General features: G+C 36.7%; 1 protein-coding gene across 1 annotated transcript in view; it reads left to right on the forward strand.

Moving 5' to 3' along the window:
* The window catches only part of LOC140244762 (guanine nucleotide exchange factor DBS-like), a 151,025-nt gene that overhangs the window by 44,630 nt on the left and 84,533 nt on the right, over positions 1-21,862 (forward strand). The window contains exons 4-7 of the mRNA XM_072324381.1: positions 3,455-3,481; positions 10,052-10,142; positions 10,841-10,849; positions 21,519-21,635. Coding sequence (XP_072180482.1) covers positions 3,455-3,481; positions 10,052-10,142; positions 10,841-10,849; positions 21,519-21,635 — 244 coding nt within the window. The remainder of the gene's footprint in view (positions 1-3,454; positions 3,482-10,051; positions 10,143-10,840; positions 10,850-21,518; positions 21,636-21,862) is intronic.

Below are 21,862 nucleotides of genomic sequence, written 5' to 3' on the forward strand. Positions count from 1 at the left end.
GTGTTACCTACAGAATTCTAAAAATAAAGCCTCCCAAAAAATGTCATTCACCCAAAAAAAAAACACCCAAAACAACTAAGAATAAAAAAGCCACATGACCCTCTGCATGAACTTTTTCTTTATGGAAATCAATATGAGATCATACTTTGGTAATTATAGTCCAAACATAATCCTAGTTAACTGCCAAAATGTGAACTGCATTACCACACACACCATTGGAGTAGTTTAACAATTGTTTTATATTGATATGATATGATGTCACTTTCACGCCCTGTATAAAAAAATTTTCGGGCAAGAAATTACTGATGATAAGAAGAATAACTACGACTGTATAATTTAGAATTACAACATGTCAATTACACTAAAAAAAAAAAAAAAAAAAAAAACCGAAAAAACACAATGTGTTCATTTTAGCAGTGCATGACTGATGTTATCACAAAAACATTCATCAGGAAGTAAAATGATGAAAACAGCAATTTCCTGATGCTTATCCCCACCACTTTTCCAGCAACAATGGAAGCAATCAGCAGCACCTCATGTTATAAAGAGCCAGGTAGATTAGAAACGGAGACAGACATTGCCTTGTGAGGAAATGAGCCCCACTGGATGACGCACTGAAGATGATTTGTACACGAATGCTCACATTGTTCGCTGAGTAGGGCCCTTCCTGCTCACGAATTAGTCAATTAATGGGTCACGGCGACTCTTTTCGAGCTTGTCTCCGGATACGTTTGAGCGTTTCAATCGGCAGCAAGGAACTCTGGGATTTGTCCGTCAGAGCCATGCTAACAAGGAGGTCACAACAGCGATTTCCTTTTCTCTCCTGATCCAAGCGTTGATGATGATACCTGCTCAATCTGAGACCAAATGTTAAAGGGACAGTACAGTATTGGTGGAGATGAAAATTGGGCTTTTAACTTTTTGCGAGATACCAAGAAAACACTTATGATAAAGTACAGAGCATACCATTTCAAAAGGAATTCAAAGTTTATTTGATGAAAATCGGGTTTGGAATGACTGAAACATCCAAAAACAAAGTAAAACAAAGCGATCGTAATAAAGTGTGGGTCCCACACTTTATAAGAATCCCTCTTTTTTGGATATCTCAGCCATTTTAAAACCAATTTTTATCAAATAAACGTTGAATTCCTCGTAGAATTACATGCTCTTTCATATTTCATAAGAGGTTTCTCATTATCTCACCAAAAAAGTTAGAAACTTGAAATTAGGTCTCAACCAAAACTGTACGATCCCTTTAACCCTATAAGCCTTGTAACTCTTCATCTCTTTCCATAGATCCCACAGTCAACCCCTAACTCTGAATTAACACTCCCATTCATATCTAGTGCCATAATCAATTGGTTGTGAAAAGTGTATTGTTGAGGCCAAAGGGATTCCATTTTGTTTTTTGTTTTTCTGATTGTTTAAGAAGAGGGCGTGCATAGCATGTTCATTATAGGAGCACTACAATTAGAACCCCTTTCAAAAAAGTTGAGAGCTTCATAATATTGCAAAACACATCTTTTAAAAATACATTAAATGATGTAACTGTCCTGCTGTGCTCGGGAAATTGCAGAAATAACAGAGCGAGATTAAGTAGGAACCAACAACAGCAGCCTTGAAAGCTGTAATAGAGGTCTTTAAAGGTCCTGTTTACCTTTGGGAACTGTGATTTTAGGAAAATTTCAAGATATGACATTTAATGCATATATGTGTAGGTCTTTTGTACCACAAAACATCCAGTCATATAAAATTTTTGTGATAAAGCATAAGATATAAGGAGATATCTGTATTTTTCTCAAACTGTACCTGTAGACGGTTTAGCCTGGAAACATTTAACTATTATTCACATTTTGTATATTTAACAATACTTGACATCGATTTTACCGATTCAAATTTTTACAGTGGTTGTTTCTATCCTGAACTCACATTTTAAAACTATTTTAAAGCACAAATGCTGGGTTTTTATTTCATCTGCAAATGGTAAATTGTACCTTTAAGATGAGTAATGGGAGCCCAGGAGATGCCATGTGGTTGTATGTTGCTAAGAGGAGGAAGTCCCTAGCAATGTTTTAACAGTCTGGAGAATTCAGCTACATTTCCTCCCCTTCAATTGTCTGCAAGGCAGACACTCTTAGATATATCCCGGCCTTGTGAGGGCAGTGTTTATGCGCTTGGGAATAGAGGGACATTAATTGTTTGTGGGAGAGAAGATTGTGTTTGTGTCAAGTGAAATGGCATTGAATGGGAGGCCTAATGAAGAAAGATTTACTAGTTAGCTATGTGTGGAACCTTCTTCCATTCTGCAGTAACCCCAAGAACCCTTTGACTAAATTTGTATGTTCTGGCAGTCCCAGGTAATAGATAATAATGAGTTGGATTCATCACTGACACAAATTAACATGATCCAAATCTAGAGAATTTTGCCTTTGTGGACATAAAAGTTCAACTTAATAAGGTGATCAGCATCATGATCAAAATCCCAAGAAATCTTGCTATAATTTCAAAAGGATCACTACAATTTTGGATATGGCACGATAATTCACACAGAGGCTTGTGTGTGAATGCTGAAGCAAAAAAATTCAAGTTTTTTTGTCCCATCATTCAAAAAACACATTACAACAGCGCATGAACACAAAGACAAGGGTAACCATTTTGGTAAATTTTGGGCATATGCACTATGGTTGACAGAATATCACCATCGGCAATTAGTGGGATATTTCTGTTCACCTGAATGGGCGCAAAATATCATGGTATTTGGATCACGATGGTTACCCCCCCCCCCCCCATGTTGTCTACACAGTGTGAATGTGACTTTTAAACGATTCTATTAATTTCCCAGTTTGCCCTGAGTCAACCCACAAAAGAGATGGTTATAAATTTCCGGAATTTGTGGTATACAAAGAATTGCAAATGTTCTTGTTACCTAAGTTTTAACTTGTGTCTATATCTGTAGAAATCATGAAATAAATGTGTCTGAACCATGTTAGTGGAAGTAAATGTCAAAGTACACGTAGATAGGGTACATGTTCATTAGAAAAGTTGTGTCTTGTCATGTGCAATGCAAATGTTTCTTGTATTGATATACTGCAATATATTTTGCAATGTTTGCATTTTCACAAATTTTGTGAGTCGACATGCGTTGTATGCGCATATTCACCAAATCACTATAATATTGCCTCCAGTACCACAAATAGTATATCATCTTTAGGGGTGAAAATCACTTGTTTTTCTTCCTATTAAAAAGGGATAATTCATATCTTTTTTTCATCGCAGTGGTTCTTGATCACAAGCTCAACCACTCCCCAAATTGTCTTACAAGACAAGTCCTAATTTATGAAATATGTGGCATAGATCACAGTATGTTGTTTATACATATATCATACATCATTTCATCCACATATTCTTTTGAGCCTTCTTCATTTTCACGTTGTCATTCTTTGTTATTCCGTAGTTATTTCCAAGGACTGAGATGTGAAAGGTATCAGATTTTAAAAGCATGAGTTTGTGAGTTTGGTGGATGAATGATGTTCTTTTTGATCAATGTGATTAACTCAGTATATCTTTATGAAGCATGACAACTGTGGTTTCATTCACTTCATTTTGTGCAGTGTTTTTCTTCCACATAATCAGCACGAAATATAGTTGTCAAGAAATCTGTGATGTATGAAAGACAGCAAATTCATGCTGATTTTTATCAAGAAAAGTTTGACAGTTTGAGAAAACTGACTGAAGAAAACAAACAGTATCATTGATATAAAAAGTATGAAGAAATTGAAGTTGTGGTGAAGTCTTTTTTTTTTCTTTCTTTTTTATTTTTGAGACCAAGTATGCAAACATCTTGAACTTTTTTTTTATGTGCCTGGTACCAGTGATGATAATCTGTCTTTGAAGTGATCAATTTTTTTAATAGTTGTGTGTGTGCTCTTCAGAACTAGCACTGCTAATGGAACTTTTGAAGTTGCTTTGTGAAGTGTTTATATGCAGCATGTGCTGTATCTATCACTATTTTAAGTGATGATAACTTTTGTTGTATGTCATTGCAGTTCTGTAACTTATTCCAGTGTGTGATGTCATTGTCTGAAAATTATCTGTTGTATTTGTTTGTCTTTTCATATGTTTGATGTCTCGTACCATGTTAAATGTTAAATGGAATGCATTGTGCATCTCTGTCAAGTTTTGGTCTTTGGTCACTTTTGGTCAGTAGCGGATCCAGAGGGGGGCGAACTGGGTGTGCACCCCCTCTTTATTTTTTATTTTTTGGTGAAAACAAAAGAAATAAAAAGAAACAAAAGAAATAAAAAGAAAAAAATGGGCATGTGCGCCCCTCTTTAATTTTGTAAAGACACATTCCCTTTAGGGAATTCCTGGATCCGCCCTTGCACATGCGCACTTTGACCTTGTGAAGATACATGTACTTATCATATAAATAGAAGATGATATGTGATTGTTTTAACCCAGACTAACTTGATACATGCAAACAGTGATACTGATAGTTTGGTACCAAAAAAAAAAAAGACACACTGTTCAGTGACTTTGAAACTGAATTAACTCTATATCAAATTCATATCCCTGTCATACCCCTTTGATAAGACCTGCCATACTCTAAGGACCAAAGAGGAGGAGTGTGTTCAAGGAAATACATGTCGCCCCTAGCAACCATCTCCAGGGCAACATCATCATCATCCCCTCTCTCTCTCTCTATCTCTCTCTTTCTTCCCATTCTGTCTTTTACTGGTAAATCAATTCAACAATGTACAGATATATCAATTTCTTCAAAACAGCATTTAACCAGGCAACAGATGAGTTCTTTAAGTAGTTTTACAGTGTTTGCTAGAAATGGAAGATGCGATGTTAAGTCGTTCTGCCTTTAAAGCAGGAATATGAGCACATAGGACAGTGACCAGGGAGGAATGTTAATTGTTATTAGGTGATGGCATCCCATCCGCCTCCATCTATGCCAAAGAGGCCATCTGGAGGAGCTGCTTAGTCTACAGATTCAGACCTTTGTCAATGTGCAATCGTTCAAGTCTGCCATATGATACTGAATGTGGACATGGTTGTATTTGTTTCTGTGTTTGTAGTTCCAGTCAATGGCAATTTGTCGAAAAGGGACATTGACAGTTTTTCAGAGTACATCATCATAGACAAGCTGTTAAATACATATTATGTTATGGACAGAAATTTTCCTGTCACTTTTTACAACTTTGATTATCAATGTCCTTCAAATGTTTTTACATTGTAAGTCTTTGAGAGATGTTCAACAGAGAGCTTCAAAGAGGTAACTGGATATTAAAGGACAAGTTCACCTTCATAAACATAAGGAGAGAGAGAATGTAGCAATATTAGTAGAACACATCATTGAAAGTTTGAGGAAAATCGGACAATCCGTTCAAAAGTTATGAATTTTTGAAGTTTTTGTGCAGTCACCACTGGATGAGAAGACTACTGCAGTGTATGATATCACATGCGTACAACAATATTAGGAAAATATAAAGAGAATTTCACAAAATTTCATCTTTTGAAAAAAGTACTCATTCCCTTGACTCGTTACTGACATATGTTATGGGTAATATTATTCCCATTGCCTTTAGAAAGAGGCAAGTCAAGTGCTCTTTTATTTTGCGAAAAAAAGTGAAAATATGTTGAATTTTCCTTACGTTTTCCTTATACTGTTGTACGCATATGACATCATGAGCCTTAGTAGTCTCCTCATCCAGCGGTTCCAACACAAAAATTTTAAAAATTCACAACTTTTGCATCGATTGTCCAATTTTCCTCAAACTTTCACTGATGTGTTCTACTAATATTGCTGCATTCCCTCAATCCTTATGTTAATGAAGGTGAACTTGTCCTTTAAAACATACCATTACCTCAGATATGATGGAGGTAATTGACCCTTTGACTTGTCATGCTTCATCTGTATTCATTCCATCGCTGGAAAGGTATAAACACCAGATGCTTGTCTATGATCTATCAATTCATCCATTGTTTGCGTAACTCTGTGGTTTAAGGGTCTCTGCCTGATTGCTCATAGCCTATGTCCAAGCCTGTTACAGTTATGCATTTCAGAGATAAAAGCTTGGTATAACAACAAGTCTAATTTTCTTACCCAACTTAGCTTGGTGACCAGCAGACCCAAATTGATTTTCCCATATAAAAGTATTGGCAGGATTGCATATATATGAGAAATGTCCAAAGATACAGACTTGCAGTATGGAGTGGTCATAAGAAACAGTACCATTTCTTCCTGAAAAGTGCTGAAAATAAGACTAGTAGAATGGATGTGCTTCTGTCATCGCCTTTCCATATCATGCAGAGTGATGAACCCGTCATGCGTATGAAGTAAGAACATCAGTCAGTATTACCAGAGCTAAGTTTAATTTCCAAATTCAAGCAACTTTTTGGATCAAGTGTGTCATAAATCATAGTCATAAATACATCAAATTGTTGAGAATATGATCCACATTCATCTGCAGTGAGTAGGGGCCACAACTGTCAGATCTGTGAAGTATTAAAAAGTAGCACGCATCATTTGCAAATACTTCCCATTGTCACCAAATTAGATTTTTTTTTTACCCCAGAAACATAGTATCAAAATTTAGCTCAAACTACAGGTAAATGATTGTACCTTCAGTTCATCTATATATACATTAAAAGAAAATTAAACCTACTTTGTTTGTCAATGCCCCCCCCCCAAAAAAAAAAAAAAAAAAAAAAAACAAAACAAAACACACACACACACAAAAAAAAAACACCCCACAGTTTCTTGACAAGGGCAGGTATCCTTCCATTGAACACTTTCATGTCAAAGAAGAAAAAAAAAAATCTTCCCCCCAGGCTCAATTGTCTAAGAAAAAGTAAAAATTGAAAATATAGTCAAATGTTGGATATTTTCCTTTTTCCTTATACTCTTTGCATAATGACATCGACTAAAGCTAAAACTATCAATCAAAATCATATGGTTTTGGAAAAAATTAGATGCCCAAGAGCTATCAAGAAAATGGTTGGTGTTAAATATTGCAAGAAATGGTTGATACAATGCCATGAATCCATTCCTGTTAAAGATACAGTTACTAGTACACCTATCTAAAACACAGATATGTTATACCATCTACCCAATGGCTGACCAAGAAATCATAACAGAAATATATTCAGCCAATTTTAGCATAGCAGGTAGCAAAATATATGTCTGTTGTCACTGTTCCATGCAAAGCATCAAGGAGGCATTAATGTCCCCTGTGCCCAGTAGGGCACTACTATAATTATATTCATACTTAGGTAGTGGATGTATTATGTCTAACGAGGGCTCACTTTCAAGGAATGCATCAGACTGTAAAATGGGATTGTTGGTGCCACGAGAGTGCAGAGTCGCACCTAAGGTTTGGTAGTAATTACAAGTATCAATGATTAAAGGCCTCCATACTCTCTGATGGTATGCACATTAGCAGTTTATTATATATCTTATTTGTGATAAAACTTGGGAGGAGGAAATGGAAAAAACAGCAACAACCAAAACCCAGCAATGAGTTAGCAGCATGCAGAGCACTATATTTAGTGTCATCCTCCTACATTAGATGCTGAAGGAAAATTATGTTTTGCTTGTTTGTTTTTAAAAGAGGCACTGTCTCATATGCTGTTGATTCAGCTTCAATAAAACTGTAATTTGTGCACGGAAAACAAATATTGTTAAATCTCCTCTCCCTTCTCTCTTCATGTCCCATAAATTTGAGGTACCGCCAGTACACAGATGCCTTGTGGCCAACCTTATTTCAGATGCATTGTGGGATGGTTTGGTCACAAAGTAGAATTCAGTATGGGCTGCATCTCGCTTGTCAGACCAGCAGATGGACAGCATTTGAATGTGTGGTTGGGATGAGTCAAGGAAGCAGCGTGGGACAGGGTTTGCCAAACAACCAATCAAGGTCATATCTTTCATCCAGGGGTGTTTTTGAAGATTTTGTCCCGCGCGTTGCAGAATGTTGTTAAATGCACTTCACTGCGCATGACAGGATGTTTTTAACCCTCTGTGAACTCTGCCACAGCCTAGCAACAATCTGCCATGGGCACAACAATTTCTTGCTAATCATCATGTGACCAGCTTATTACAGCACTGCAGTGATGACCTGTGACTTTAAATGGCCACAAATCATCGAAATTGAAAACCTGTAAACTCTATTCCCCCCACCCCCCAATTCAAACTGAGGAAGAGAGTAGTAAAGAACAAAATGCATGCACTGATTGCATTGCATTGTTTGTGGACGAAGTCACGAGCTAGAAAGTCTGAAGCGACAATGCTACTGAGCTATCGCACAGTGCATCTGTGATAGGGCTCTTCAATGGTGCTTTGCATAGTGCCAGTACCCCAAACTCCTCTCATTCCTTCTGCCCCACCCTCTTTTCTCTCTCTCATTTTGTCTGTTCATGTAAACCTTTTCCTCTTTTTCTTCTCCCTACCCTCCTTCCTTCTCTTCCCCCCATCCCTCCCCTCCCTCCCCCATCTCTGCTCCCCCTCCTTCTAACCCTCCTTTATTGACCGATTCAGTGACGCGCTATGTGTATTTTTGGCATGGGCGCAGCCATAGTGGGTGTATCAGCCGACCCCCCCTCCGCACTCCCCCACCCCTCTCCCTACATTAGCACGCGCGCAGAATGAAAAACTGCTTTAGCCAATAGGCGTCTCGTACTGAGTGCGCGAATGCTTGCTTAGTGCGCGAACCTTTGTTACAAGTGCGTGTAAACATGTTGCCCCGGGGTGGGGGAGAGCAGGGGGGGTCGGCTGATACACCCACTATGGCTGCGCCCTGTGCCGTAAAATGTCTGCTGCCCTCAACGAACCCGAATCGGTCAATATTCTCTACCTTGAGTTCCTGTATCGGTGTTTAAAGGTGCATTTCTCTTTCCTTATTCCTATTAAAGTGATGATGAGGTTCAAAGGTTATCAGTGGATTTTTACTGAATTCACCCACAAGAGGGAGCACTTTCACCATTCATGTGCATTTAAAGCAGGAAATTCATATTGCCCCCTCTGTGACAATATCATCCATCAAAGGTGTGGTGATTTGATCACCTTCAGTAATGATTATGCTACACATCAGTACTCAAGGATGATTTGCTTGTTATAGTCCATGTAGCATGCTGTGGCTACGTCTATGGTGGACACTGCGTGTACAATTTGCTGTGTTTTTCTTTGTGTGTGTGTGTGTTTTGTTTTGTTTTTTTGTTTTTTGGGTTTTTATTATACCTTTTTGCTGCCACATTGATATGCACTTCTTTCTGAGAGTGTGTGCAGCATTGATTTGCTGCTCAAGCATGAATATAAGCAGATTTCTCTTGTATCCTCATGGGTCAGTTTTGACAGCTGTCGTTATCGCACACTTGGTCATTCAGGGATGTAATATTTCTATCTTGCACACTTTTGTCATTTATATTAACATGCACTGATTTTCTTGAGGCAAATCCACCATCCCTTGCCTTATAAAGTGAAGTGCTGAGACACTGCATTTCACTATGATTGTTTGTTGTTTGTTTTTTTTTTAATCATGCTCTTTGTGGATAACAGAAAATCTTATCTTCCGTGTGCTTGATATGTGGCATATATATAAGGATATTGTACAGGATTGCAAATGCTTCTTATTCCTTGTTAAACTAAATTTTACCTTTAAAAAAAAAGTCTACCCAATGCCAAATTTGCTACCTTCTTATGTCATAATATTTTCTATTATTATATCTTTTGACATTTCAATAATTTTCTTGACTGCGATTGGCATATGATATGTGGTGAAGTGTGAGTAAGTGTGCCTTTACTTTATTGCATGATGTGCATGGTACAATATTACATTGTCTGGCTATGCAGTATATTCTCATTGAATTGCACCACATGACTGTGGGTTATAGGCCTACTATTTTACTACTTAGTGTGGTTGTGTCTGTATCCAAGACTAGCCATAATATTTGTTTTGGGCATGTCATACCATTACATGTAGTATAGGATTCAGTATGATGTCTCATGTAACAGATTTCTTCCTCTGAAAATCTCTTCTTTCCCTAGCCGGCTTGAATTTGACAGGGGCTTCGTCATAGTGGTCAACCGATCGTCCAGTACGTGGGGAGATGTGAAAAACACCTTGATCAGAATAGCGGTATGTATTTAGTGCTAAGCCAGAGCACAAGTCCTCTGTGATGATAATGTCAAGTAAATCATGTTGTAAATTTGTGCATGTCTCAGTCACATTTGAAATATTCTGTGTAAATGCCATGCAGTTTTAGCTTTTGGGGTCTTTAGAAAATTGTCTGTATATATTTTTCTTCAGAATTATGTAATTCTGTCCTCTCTGGATATGAATACCTTTCCCCCTTGCATCTTCACTTTGTTATTGCACAACATAAAAAAAAAAACAAATTTTACAAATGTTTTATAATCAGTTTGGAAATACTGTTGTGTAAACCTGGACAAAATGTAGATTTTGCTTGTGTTTTTATTGTGCAACCCAGATTTACAAATTGTGTAGTTGTTTTTAGTGTTTGGTTACTACTGTAAGTGTTTTCTGTCACCTAGAAACTGTAGCATGCTGTTACCTTGTTTAATGCCCTATGAAGATTTCTTTAAAACAATAAGCAATGATTTGAGAAGTTGTACTGTTTTGTCAAAGTGATTGATGTTACATGTCTTGGTTTCAAAGTTCATTTCTGTGTTAAACTCTGATGCATATTTGATTTTGCAAGATTTGTTATGCTACCCCGCATGCTAGTGCTTTTAGCTTGTTTTGTGCGATGAATTTCCCCCCTCTTTTTTTCTCTGTTTTGCTGGCAAATCTTCCCCGATTTTCTCAACATGAAGGACTACTATGTAAGCGCTTTGAAATATTTTCTTTTTTTTTTTCATTTCCATATAATCACTGTTTTTCCTTCATATCAGTTTCATATATGATTTATTTATACTTGTGAAATGAACATATCCATGTATTATCACTGTGTGGGAATAAGGTGTGAATTTTCAAGTCTGTAGCGTGGTTTTTGTGCAGTGCAGGATTTCGGGATTACAACTAACCTCATACATATCACTTTGATTTATACCTCATGCATTCACATCATGCTTCAAATCTTTTGAATTATCATATCACTCCATGTGTAGACACTCTGGCTTCATTACTAAGAATTTACCATTTTGATGATTTGTGCACAGGTGTAGAAGTATTATGCATGTGTCAAGTTGACTTGCCCTTCTCCACCTAAAAATATGTCACAAAATATCCCTTAGGCAAAAAAAAAAAAAATTGTTGCATTGGCGTAACCCGCCCGACCCTAAAAATTCCGCCGACCCCATGTTTTTTTTTATTTTTTTTTGCTATCGATATCAAACATCTTGTTGATTGCGATCGCGATCGCACAAACCCGGAAGTGGAAACGGCTCTGGGGATATCGGATGTACGAGGAAGAGCTCTAGCGCCTCGCATAAGCCTTCCTTGATCAGTACGTCATCTGTTTCCAACACGGGCACGTACTCTAACAAGATTTATTCAGTGTATACGTAGCATTCAGACTGCGATGTATTGTGCACAGTTTTGCCATAGGTTTCTTGTGTGGAGAACTTACACGAATCTGTATATGTGGGACTGTAATAGAGATCGCCGTGTGCGATGAAAAGATCGTACATATGGGTCAATTTGCATCTATCTTATCTAAGTCAAAATAGTAAAATATGAAGTGAAAACATTCAGGATAGGGATTTCAACATCTTTAAATTCTGTGAAGGGGTATAATTCCAGTAATATCAGCCTCATAAATGATTTGTAGAATAGATGAACACAGCACATTCGGTGCAGCAGTTGTAACTGTTTACTGAGCTGAGCACAAGTTTTACACGTAAAATGCAGGTAGCAAAAAAAAAAAAAAAAAAAAAAATCTGCCCGACCGACCCTATTTGAAAATCTCATGTTACGCCAATGCAACAATTTTTTTTTTTTTGGCCTTACATACATCTCGTGGGCTTGTCAAATACCAGTCAGGGTGGATAAACAAGACTATGTGATTGTGGATAGTTTGTCTCATCCTCTCATGGGCAGGATATTTCCACAATGTTTTTCCTGTTGAGAATATGTCTTTTTAGACAAATAAACAATTCAGGACGGTAGAATAATGATATTTTAGTGCAATTAAACCAATTTTCATAACTTTTTCAATCCTTTACAACTGAGCAACCAATGATATGAGACATAAATGGAAATTAATGGCACTTAGGGAAGCAGGGCATTATCAATTTTAGTCTGCATTGCACGCTTGTTGGTAATCCTGTAATAATTGCTAAATTTGCTTCTAAAAATATATGTACACATCCATACAAACGTGCTTATATATATATATATATACACACACACATACATATTATTTATATGCATGGGGAAAATCATTTTGGTAGTTTGTGTTTTTTGGAAAATTCCAATGAAAATAGTACCAAAATCTAAAATGTCAGTGCCTCAGTTAATACATGACAAGGTTGGAATATAATGATAGTAACACATACCAGTCCAAACCTCATTTTTGTATAGAAAGCCTGCTAAACACATTGCATGACTATTGTGGAGGCTTTACATGTGTTTGTGTGTGTGTATGTGTGTGTGTATGCATGTGTATTGCCACCTGTTACTTACATAGGTGTTTTTACCTTGTCATATGTAATTCTTTCATCACAGTAACATAAAAATGTGATGTTGAGGGCTTTCATTGCTTTATTTGTTCTTGTTTTAAGCATCTACTCTGTATTTTACCATTTCCATCTTGTGGTACTTGCCTTAACTGTATTCAAGTTATTTTGGCTATATCAATGATAAACTTTCACATACTGACAAGATTTGTTTAAGTATCACATACGTTTCAACATTCATAATTTTCTTACGAAATAAGAGACAGGAATCAGTACACAAGATAATCTGAATTCTGCAAGTAGATGAATATTCTGAAGGCATATCTTTGTTACCACCGGAATCATGAGAGTAGTATCATCCAAGGATTATAAACACCAAGAAATATGGATGATTTTAAGAAATGTGAGATGTACAGGATTTATGTGTTTGTGATATAAATGTGTATCATTGAGAGTGTAGGTTAGACTAGCTATTTTTGTCTGTCTAAATTGGGTAGAAGTCAAAGATAGAAAGATGCATGGTATTGTCATCAGCTTTAGATGTGAAGTTAGGGGTGCATTCTGTACAGTGTGGTCATCAATCTATACAGACATACAAACTGAGAGTGAGCCCTCTTGTGGTGTAATGTGGCCATGAGTGCTTTCAGGGTTCAGGTTTTTCATTGCTATGTACAGTATATAATGCTATGAAGCAAGATGCCTTGATATTTACGTGAAAGTGAGTAAAGTTAAGATTACAGGGAGAGATATAAGTGTTGATTTCATTTGTTGTTGTTTTTTCCATAGATCTTTCATAAGTAGACAAATTCACATTTTTTTTTTTCAAGACAGTGCTTTAGTTTGCTTCACATGTTGTACCCATACTACATGTTTCTGGCACTAATGATATGGCATAATGCTTCAAAATGTCAGTGAGTCACTGAATGTGATCACATGAGCTTAGGCCTCCCACATATTATAACCCCACCCCCCCCCCCCCCCACCACTACCACCACCACCACCACCTCCTCCAAAAATGAAAACAAAATGGAAAAGAAAGTATCATGACTTAACATTTGATGTGAACATTTTCTTTTAATATCCTATGGCTTATCTTATCAGGCATGGGAGATGACAACATTCCATTAAATTGATGGGTTGAATACAGTCAATAAGCGTTGCTTGGAAGAAAAAAGAGAGCCCTCTATTGGCAGCATAGGAATGATAAATGGGAGTGAGTGAATAGTTAGCTGCAGGGAATGATGTGTCTGGATGAGTCATTGGGGTGCTCTGTGGGGAGGAGAAAATCATGGGAGAATTTATTTCTCTCCCCCTTCTCTACCTCTCTCTCTCTCTCTCTCTCTGCATTACTCTGTCACTCTTCTGTGACTTTATACTGAATTCCATTCTTTTTTTTTTTTGCTTTCATATACAGTCTCTCTCTGTATGCATCTCTCGTTCTGTCTATCCTCTTATGTCCTTTATTTTGTTTCATATTCTATCCATATCTCTCATTCTCTATATTTTTGCTTTCTCTCTCTGTCTCTCCTTTTCTTTTCTTTTTTTGCCTTGTCTCTGTCTTCTCTTTTTATTTCTCTGTCACTCTTTGTGTTTTTACACTGAATTTCATTCTTTTTTTGCTTTCCGAACTGTTCATCTCTCCCTCTCTGTCTTTTTTCTCTGTTTATCCTCTTCTTTTGTTTTTCATTCTGTGAATCTCCTCTCTCCCTCTCATCATCTCTATTTGTATCTCCCTCTATTTTGCCCTAATATTGTCTTTCTTTTTGTCTATCATCATTCTTTTGTTTTTATCATGTCTTTCTGTCTCCTTTTCTTTTTCTCTCCCTGTCTTTTTTTTTTTTGGGATATCCCTCTGTTTTGCTCTGACTTTCTCTTTCTTTCAATCTATCCTCTTATATTCTTTTTAGATCTTTTTTATTCTGTCCATATCTCTCGATTTCCTTTTCCTTTTTCCATCTTTTTTGTATATCCCTCTGTGTTGCTCTGACTATGTCTTTCTTTCTGTCTATCCTCATGTTCTGTTTAAATCTTGTTTATTATATCCATCTCTCTCCCTTTCCTTTTGTTTTTCCATCTTTTTATTTGTATATCCCTCTGTGTTGCTCTATGTCTTTCTATCTATCCTCATGTTCTGTTTAAATTTTGTTTATCATATCCATCTCTCTCCCTTTCCTTTTCTCTCTTGTCTTTCTTTGTATATCCCTCTGTTTTACTCTACTGACTTTCTCTTTCTATCTATCCTCATATTCTTTAGATCTCTTTATTCTGTCCATATCTCTCCACTTCCTTTTCTTTTTCCATCTTTCTTTGTACATCCCTCTGTTTTGCTTTTACTCTTTCTTTCTGCCAATCCTCTTATTTTTGTGTTTATTCCATCAGTCTCTCCTTTTTTTCTCTGTATTTCTTCCAATGGTCTTCTGTTTTGCTCTGAGTGTCTCTTTTTATCCACCCTCTTATGTTCTTTTTATATTTGTTTATTCTGTCCATCTCTCTTCCTTTCATTTTCTCTCATCTTTCTGTATAGCTCTCTCTTTTTCCCTGACTCTTTTCTCTCCCGCGTCTCTCTTCTTCTGTCTGTCTTTGTGTCTGTTTCTCCTGCTCCGTGGAGGTGTAACCTCAGTCAGGCAGTTGGGCAGCGGAAATTGGAAGTTAAGTGCTTTCAAATCGGCAGCGCTCCCTGATCCTTGTTTTGGCCTAGTCTGCTCGCAAGCCCCTATTTTTTAAAGGGGCTGGATCGTTCACGGAGGAAGCGTTGTTGTGGGGTGCAAACTGGCAAGCAAACGATGTGAGAAGGCGATGAGTGATTCACTGGAGGAAATTGTGCTCTGCTCTCTTAGAACGAGGTCTTCTCTGAGCGAGAGTCCGCTTGCACACAGTACATTTCATTTCCTAAACCAATAAATACAAACCCCTTTTTGTTAGGTTTACTTATCAAAGAGTTGTGATAAATCTTAATCAGATTAACCCAGACTAGCTTCATACCTCCAAAACATGAAATCAAAAAGTTATCAAATTAATGGATTCAGTACCAACTGCAAATAATGTGCATTTATTAAGTGCCAAATACACCTCTGACAAGTGTAACATTAGGAAAGAAGACATGTTTCGTATTTATACTGTTTACTGTCCTCAGATTCTTATAGATAAATGTTTGCATTCATACAAGGAGTCTATAATAAATATCAAATGAGAACTGTTACAGTATTTTTGTGAGAGGGAGTACTTGTAGTGTTTGCAGTGTAATTCATGATTTAACCCATCGAAGATGAGTCCCGAGAATACTCAGGCCGGTGTCTATGGGAATTGTGTGTCTTGTACATTGTGTGTAGCAAAATCAGTCCATCCTCAACGGGTTAATTGTGGTATCTGCAGCTACCCAGACATTGCACAATGCAACTTTGATAATATTAAATAAAGCTTGAGTGATATGTTTCAGTTATCATTAATTAGACTGATTTTCTCTTTCCCTTTTACCTCTTGTGAGTAAAAAGCCTCACTTTCTCTGAGTCAGCTCCAATATTACTGTTATTAGCATGTGATCACAGAGTCATCAAGAAATTTTGGCAACCGTTTTGATGATTGATTGATTCATCATGATGCATGTGATGTGTATGTGTTTGTGTCAGGGAGAGGGAAAGGTTAGACGAGGCATATCTTTGGTTTAACCCATAGCTTACCGGAACCAGGTGTGTAGTGCATTACATCATGAGGAGTAGTGGGTTAATCTTTACCTCCCCTAGCCTTGCTCTCAAACACCCTATTTTTATTTCTCAGTAATCTTCAGTAATCAGTGATTTTATTAATATATCATTTACTTTGAATATAATTATACAACAAAATAACATTATAGCATAACATTCATCTTGTAATGTTTACAATGAAATGCAGTCAGTAAAATCCTTGAAACACAGCATGCACATAAAATCTTTACAATATGATTAATGAATTGATATCGTTAAAAAAGGAGAAAAAGAAACATGCACACACAATCACACATACATGTATGCTTATACACACATGCACCCAAATAAAACATGTACCAATATGACTTCATTCTTGAAGATATCACTCAGGTAATATATGGGCTTTCATTCTTGCCATAATACTACTGTACTTGCCTTTCAAATTTATCTTTTTCCATCACAAAATGATGAAACAATCACCCTGAAGCATATTTGCCTTGATGTCTAGCTCAACCATGCTTGGTACAAAGAGTTTTTGATTGGTATTTTACACTTTGTTTATATTTTACAGTTTTTGATGTGATATTATACACTTCTAAAGTTTCTACATTTTTTTTTTAATGAAGAGTATAGCATCAAGAATATTCTATTGCAATTTAGATTATCTTAGACCCCGTTAGCTCTGAATCTGGGCTACTCAAATCTTTTATTGATATTCGGGAAAGCTAAAGCTCTCAGTAGTCAAGGACCAGGATGTGATTAAGTACAAAGTCAAGTCAAGAAGTTAATGCCCTTTTCTTCTCAATGGATTATTTGTACTTTTGGGTCTTTGAGCCCTAGCTTTAAGGTTGAACAGGTGGATTGATGGAAGGGGGGGGGGGAGGCAGAGGGCAGGGAAGACCAAAGGGGTAGCATCCACAGGGGAGTGACTCAAGGAAACATTTAAAAGGAATTACTGCATTCATCCTGTGACCCTATTTTCTTTCCTAAAGGAGGTTTGGATCATTGGCCACCACTCTGAGTTTTAGGATAAAGTCATTCAGTTTTTAGATAATTTTCACAAGGTAATCACAAATCTGCAGTGTTTATTTATCAAAACTGAGTCGCCTATTGTCTGCAAATTAATAAGACTTTCAATGTTGGTCTTAACCAAAGTCCAAATGGAATCTAGTATGATTTACATTATGATCATTATTGTCCATGTGATCAAATGTGTTCGTGCTAGGCAGTGAATTCACGTTGATGCTTCAATATTTGTTTTGAGCCCTTGTTTTACCTGTACAGATATTACTTCCTCAAGATGTACAAACAGTGATAATGCATATAAAATTCACTACACATCTTTACCTGAATTTAAGATAGATCATGTGTGGCCTTGAATACCTTGCATATCTCAGAGCATTGATTTGTCATGTAAGGAGAAAAAGTCTCTATTTTTTATTTTTACAGTAGATTAAACATATGAAAGAATTTTCATTTTGAAGGATCTTCATTCAAAGTCAAAATCTAGAAAGGACATCCTTTTATGTCATCAATAATAATGTAATTCTCTGATATATTGGTGTCTGTAGGTTGTTCAGAACTATAATCCATTCTAATTGTAAACTCAGTGGATATTGAAAACCCTTTAATGATATCCCATATGGTGCCATGACATTTGCTCCTGCAACAATTGCTTCCATGAAATATCTGCACGCTAAACGAAACATAAATTCTAACCACAAACATAACTCTAACCCAAATCCTAATCCTCACATCAAACTAAACCTAAAACTCTATTAACATCCCTAACCCTAAGTCCTTGGAGAAAATTAGGCCGGAGCAATTGTCGCAGGAGCAAATGTTCGGTGTCACCAAACCATACCCAGGAATGGCCAGCTGCTTCATTTTAACTGAATCCAAATTTAAACCTTTTACAATTATCCTCTTGGGAGAAGAACTGGTCTGTTCTATTACCTACAGTCATGCAAACTAAACTTTCAGGTTTCATTTTGGCAGGACTTTGAGGAAATTAGGTAATTTGTGTATGGATGGACACTTATTGCGTAGCCAGTCAGGCATCTACTGGAGTCCTTAGGGATGGTAAGGGTGCCAACTATGGCGGCTAGATGGGAGGGGAATATCTGTGAAATCATCAAAATTCAAATACTGAACAGGGCTATTGTTGCTATCGGTTTTGATGAATGTGCGTATTTGCAGGGCTCAACACTAACTTTTTTTTTCTATGGGCCACTAAAATCATTAAATTTGAAATGGTGGTGACCCAAAAGAGAAATGTGGTGGTGCTGTTATCAGCAGAAATGTAGCAATCTGTTTTCAATGTTAGTTGCTCAATCGGGCCACCAAAAAATATGCCTTTTGAAAGTTTTGTGGTCCAAAATCAATTTTTTCTGGTCCCCTGCCACCAGGCCACCACCAATGCCAAGCCCTGATCTGTTTGTTTGTTTGTTTGTTTGTTTGTTTGTGTGTGTGTGTGTGTGTGTGTGTGTGTGTGAGGGTGTCACCTGGCAGCTTGTATGTGTTTGCTGTAACTGACTCTCCGCCACACTGGAAAGGGAATGATTCTCTCTTTATTTCATTAATTGTCAATGAAAGAAAGTCATTGTCAATTCTTTCTTTTCTTGCTTGATTTCTATCACGTGTGACTCTCATGACACGTAATTCACAAAGGAAGTCGAGTTCAAGCGTTTTGAGTCATTGATTTCTGGCCAAGGCATTGATCATTATCATACCCACTTTGTCCATCAGGGATAAAAGTGACATCATCCAAGACTGAATAAACTTAACATCAGATAGGCGTTGCCATGGTGATGCATATGTGAGTCTGCTGTTGATGGTTTTATAAGGAAGTGCATATTTTTAGACCCACTCGAGGCTGCCCTGAAATTTTCCAGGATTCAGAATATCTAGTCATGTGGTTTGATGGAGGTAAGAAGGCCAAGTTTGAGATCTGAACATTAAACTAAACTCCTAAGAAAGTGTTAGTTGCATCATCAGTGGCCATTTTATTAGAACATTTGTTCTTGCTGGAACTGTTATTGTTTTAGGGAGTGGGGAGGTGAGGACTATTGTTGAAAAGAACAATATACCGGTAATCTCTTGGGAGGGGAAAGAAAGTCAGGTTTTAGAAATAATGTAGTTCAAATCAAAGGGCTGACAGTAATGTCACACAGTGATTCATTATGAAGTTTGTGTTAAATGAAGTATTGACAGATAAAGTTCACTAAACATTGATATAATCACAAAGCCTAACAAAACTGGTGAGGTCAGATAATAGAGCCCTGTATGTGCTACAATTTTTAGTTTGTATAAGTGAGCACTTCAAGGAACCTAAAGAGTAATTTGATCAGATTATACATGAAAGGATTAATTGTGATAAAAGAATCGCTGATTATTTTTTTAGGTTCAGTAAAGGCCACAGATCAAAGGTCATGAAATTGAGCCTTTTTCAGAGCTACATTTGTGATGTAAATTATACTATACATATTCATCTATAAATCATATTCTGTCAAATTTTTAGTTCTGTATCAATGCGCTTAGAAATGCCCTTAGTAAGCTATATCATATAAATGTTATTTATTATCATTATTATTATTATTATGAATTGATTAGACTGAAAAGGATACTTGCAGTGTATTCATGTAATCCTGTTACCCTACAACTTTCTGACTTTCCTCTTTATTATTTGCCATGATGTAAAGAAATACTGTGACTACAACAACAAGAAGGAAGAATCAATGTTGTACTGTTGTAATATGTATAAGTTTGTTGGGGGTTTTTTGGCCAGAATTCTGGCAACTCTGGATTTGAATTGAGAGTACGAGGCTTATTTATCATGATGTTCATAGGACCAAACTTTGCTGCTCATGTATATGTTTGAAATGCCCTTTTGTGAAGCCTCCATGAGAGAACGTAATAATAAACACCGCCTTATAGGTAGGAGATTGGGAATTCATGGGAAGGGTAAATAGTAATGTGCTGTCTATAATTAGCCAGCGCCCATCTAACCTCAAATTACCTAAATTTAGAGTGTATGATATCCAAAACAAAATTCACACGTGTTGAAACCTAATTGTATTTCCTTTGATCACAACAGTCCATCGAATGTGGGAACAAGGTTTTTAACTAGGTGCCAGGGTGTAAATCAGCCACACATTTTCAATGTCAATTTGCTGAAGAAAAAACAACAACAAATACGCATGCTGTAATATGTTTGAAAATGGCTTTTGTGGTGGTGTGATAGAATATTTGATTGCTGCTGAAACCATGTATTTGGTAACATGATTATACTGGGATATTAACCACAGTCTTTGTTGGTTTGCCCCTTTATTTCATGTATACTGTACATGCCATAAGCATGCTTGTTTTGTCTTTGCTTTTGATTGTGATTTGATATGGATCTTTGTCCTTGGACTACAATAATCTGAGCTAGTAGCTGTGCTTTCTTTTAATGTTTGTTCAAAATTGAAAGACAGTGCTTATGCTATGTATTATTTATTGTATTTCAATGTAAGCTTACGTTATTTGCAATTTTGACGGTCAAATGCAAGCAAGTGAATCTTTCTCCAATTGTCAAAGTCAATGTGAATGTGGTGTTGAAACATTAATATATTAATGTTTCAAAACCATGATAGGTGACAAGTGTGAACAAGTCTCTCTTTGGCTGATTGGCACTTTTGATTCATATATAGCATGTTTCACATGCACATTTTTATCATCATCATCATCATCTTGACTTCAATGACTGACCATATGCATGCTCTTTCTTGTGAGGTAAAAAAAGATCATTAATAAACACAGCCATTTTTTTTTTCATATACATGTCATATTTTCAATACATTTCTTATCAACCTGGTTGTGTTGCTTTCTGAGATTTTTGTACATGATGAATTGCACACTCGAAAGTTATAAGATCAGACTTCATGTTAATTTAAGAAAAGATAATCTGTTTTCTAGGGAAGGTTTACTCACTTTTAACAAACTGGATAGAAGACCAAGAAAGGTAAGCTTTCTACAGAACAGCAGCATAGTCGTAAGAGATGTGCATTTGTCTCAAGCATTGCGATGTGATTGTAGAGCTGATAAAGCAACTAATGCAACTAACTCTCATCCATCCCACCCTGCTTGCCGGCTGACTAACATCCTAACCGTTTTATGAACCCAGACAATCCATGGCTGTTTGTTTCCCACAGCAGGGCTACTTTCCTGGTATCATTCAAGGCGTTTACGTCGTCAAGCCTCGGGGGTTCCTCCAAAAAGCCTTCTCGGAGATGCGATTCCGTGGCCTCAAGGATGACTTCAAATTCAAGGTTGGTATCTAAAGGAGAATGAAACCCAAATTTAAAATGTGGATTGAGTTAATGCAGAAATATCATTAGGACACATCAGTGAAATTTTTAGGAAAATCAGACAATCCATTCAAAAATTATGAATAATTAAAGTCTTGGTGCAACCATCACTGGATGAGAGGACTACTGTAGTTTGTGACATCACATATATGTATGAAGAATGATACAAAGAAAATACAAAGAAAATT

Source organism: Diadema setosum, chromosome 21 (assembly GCF_964275005.1).
Source record: "Diadema setosum chromosome 21, eeDiaSeto1, whole genome shotgun sequence".
NCBI lineage: Eukaryota > Metazoa > Echinodermata > Echinoidea > Diadematoida > Diadematidae > Diadema > Diadema setosum.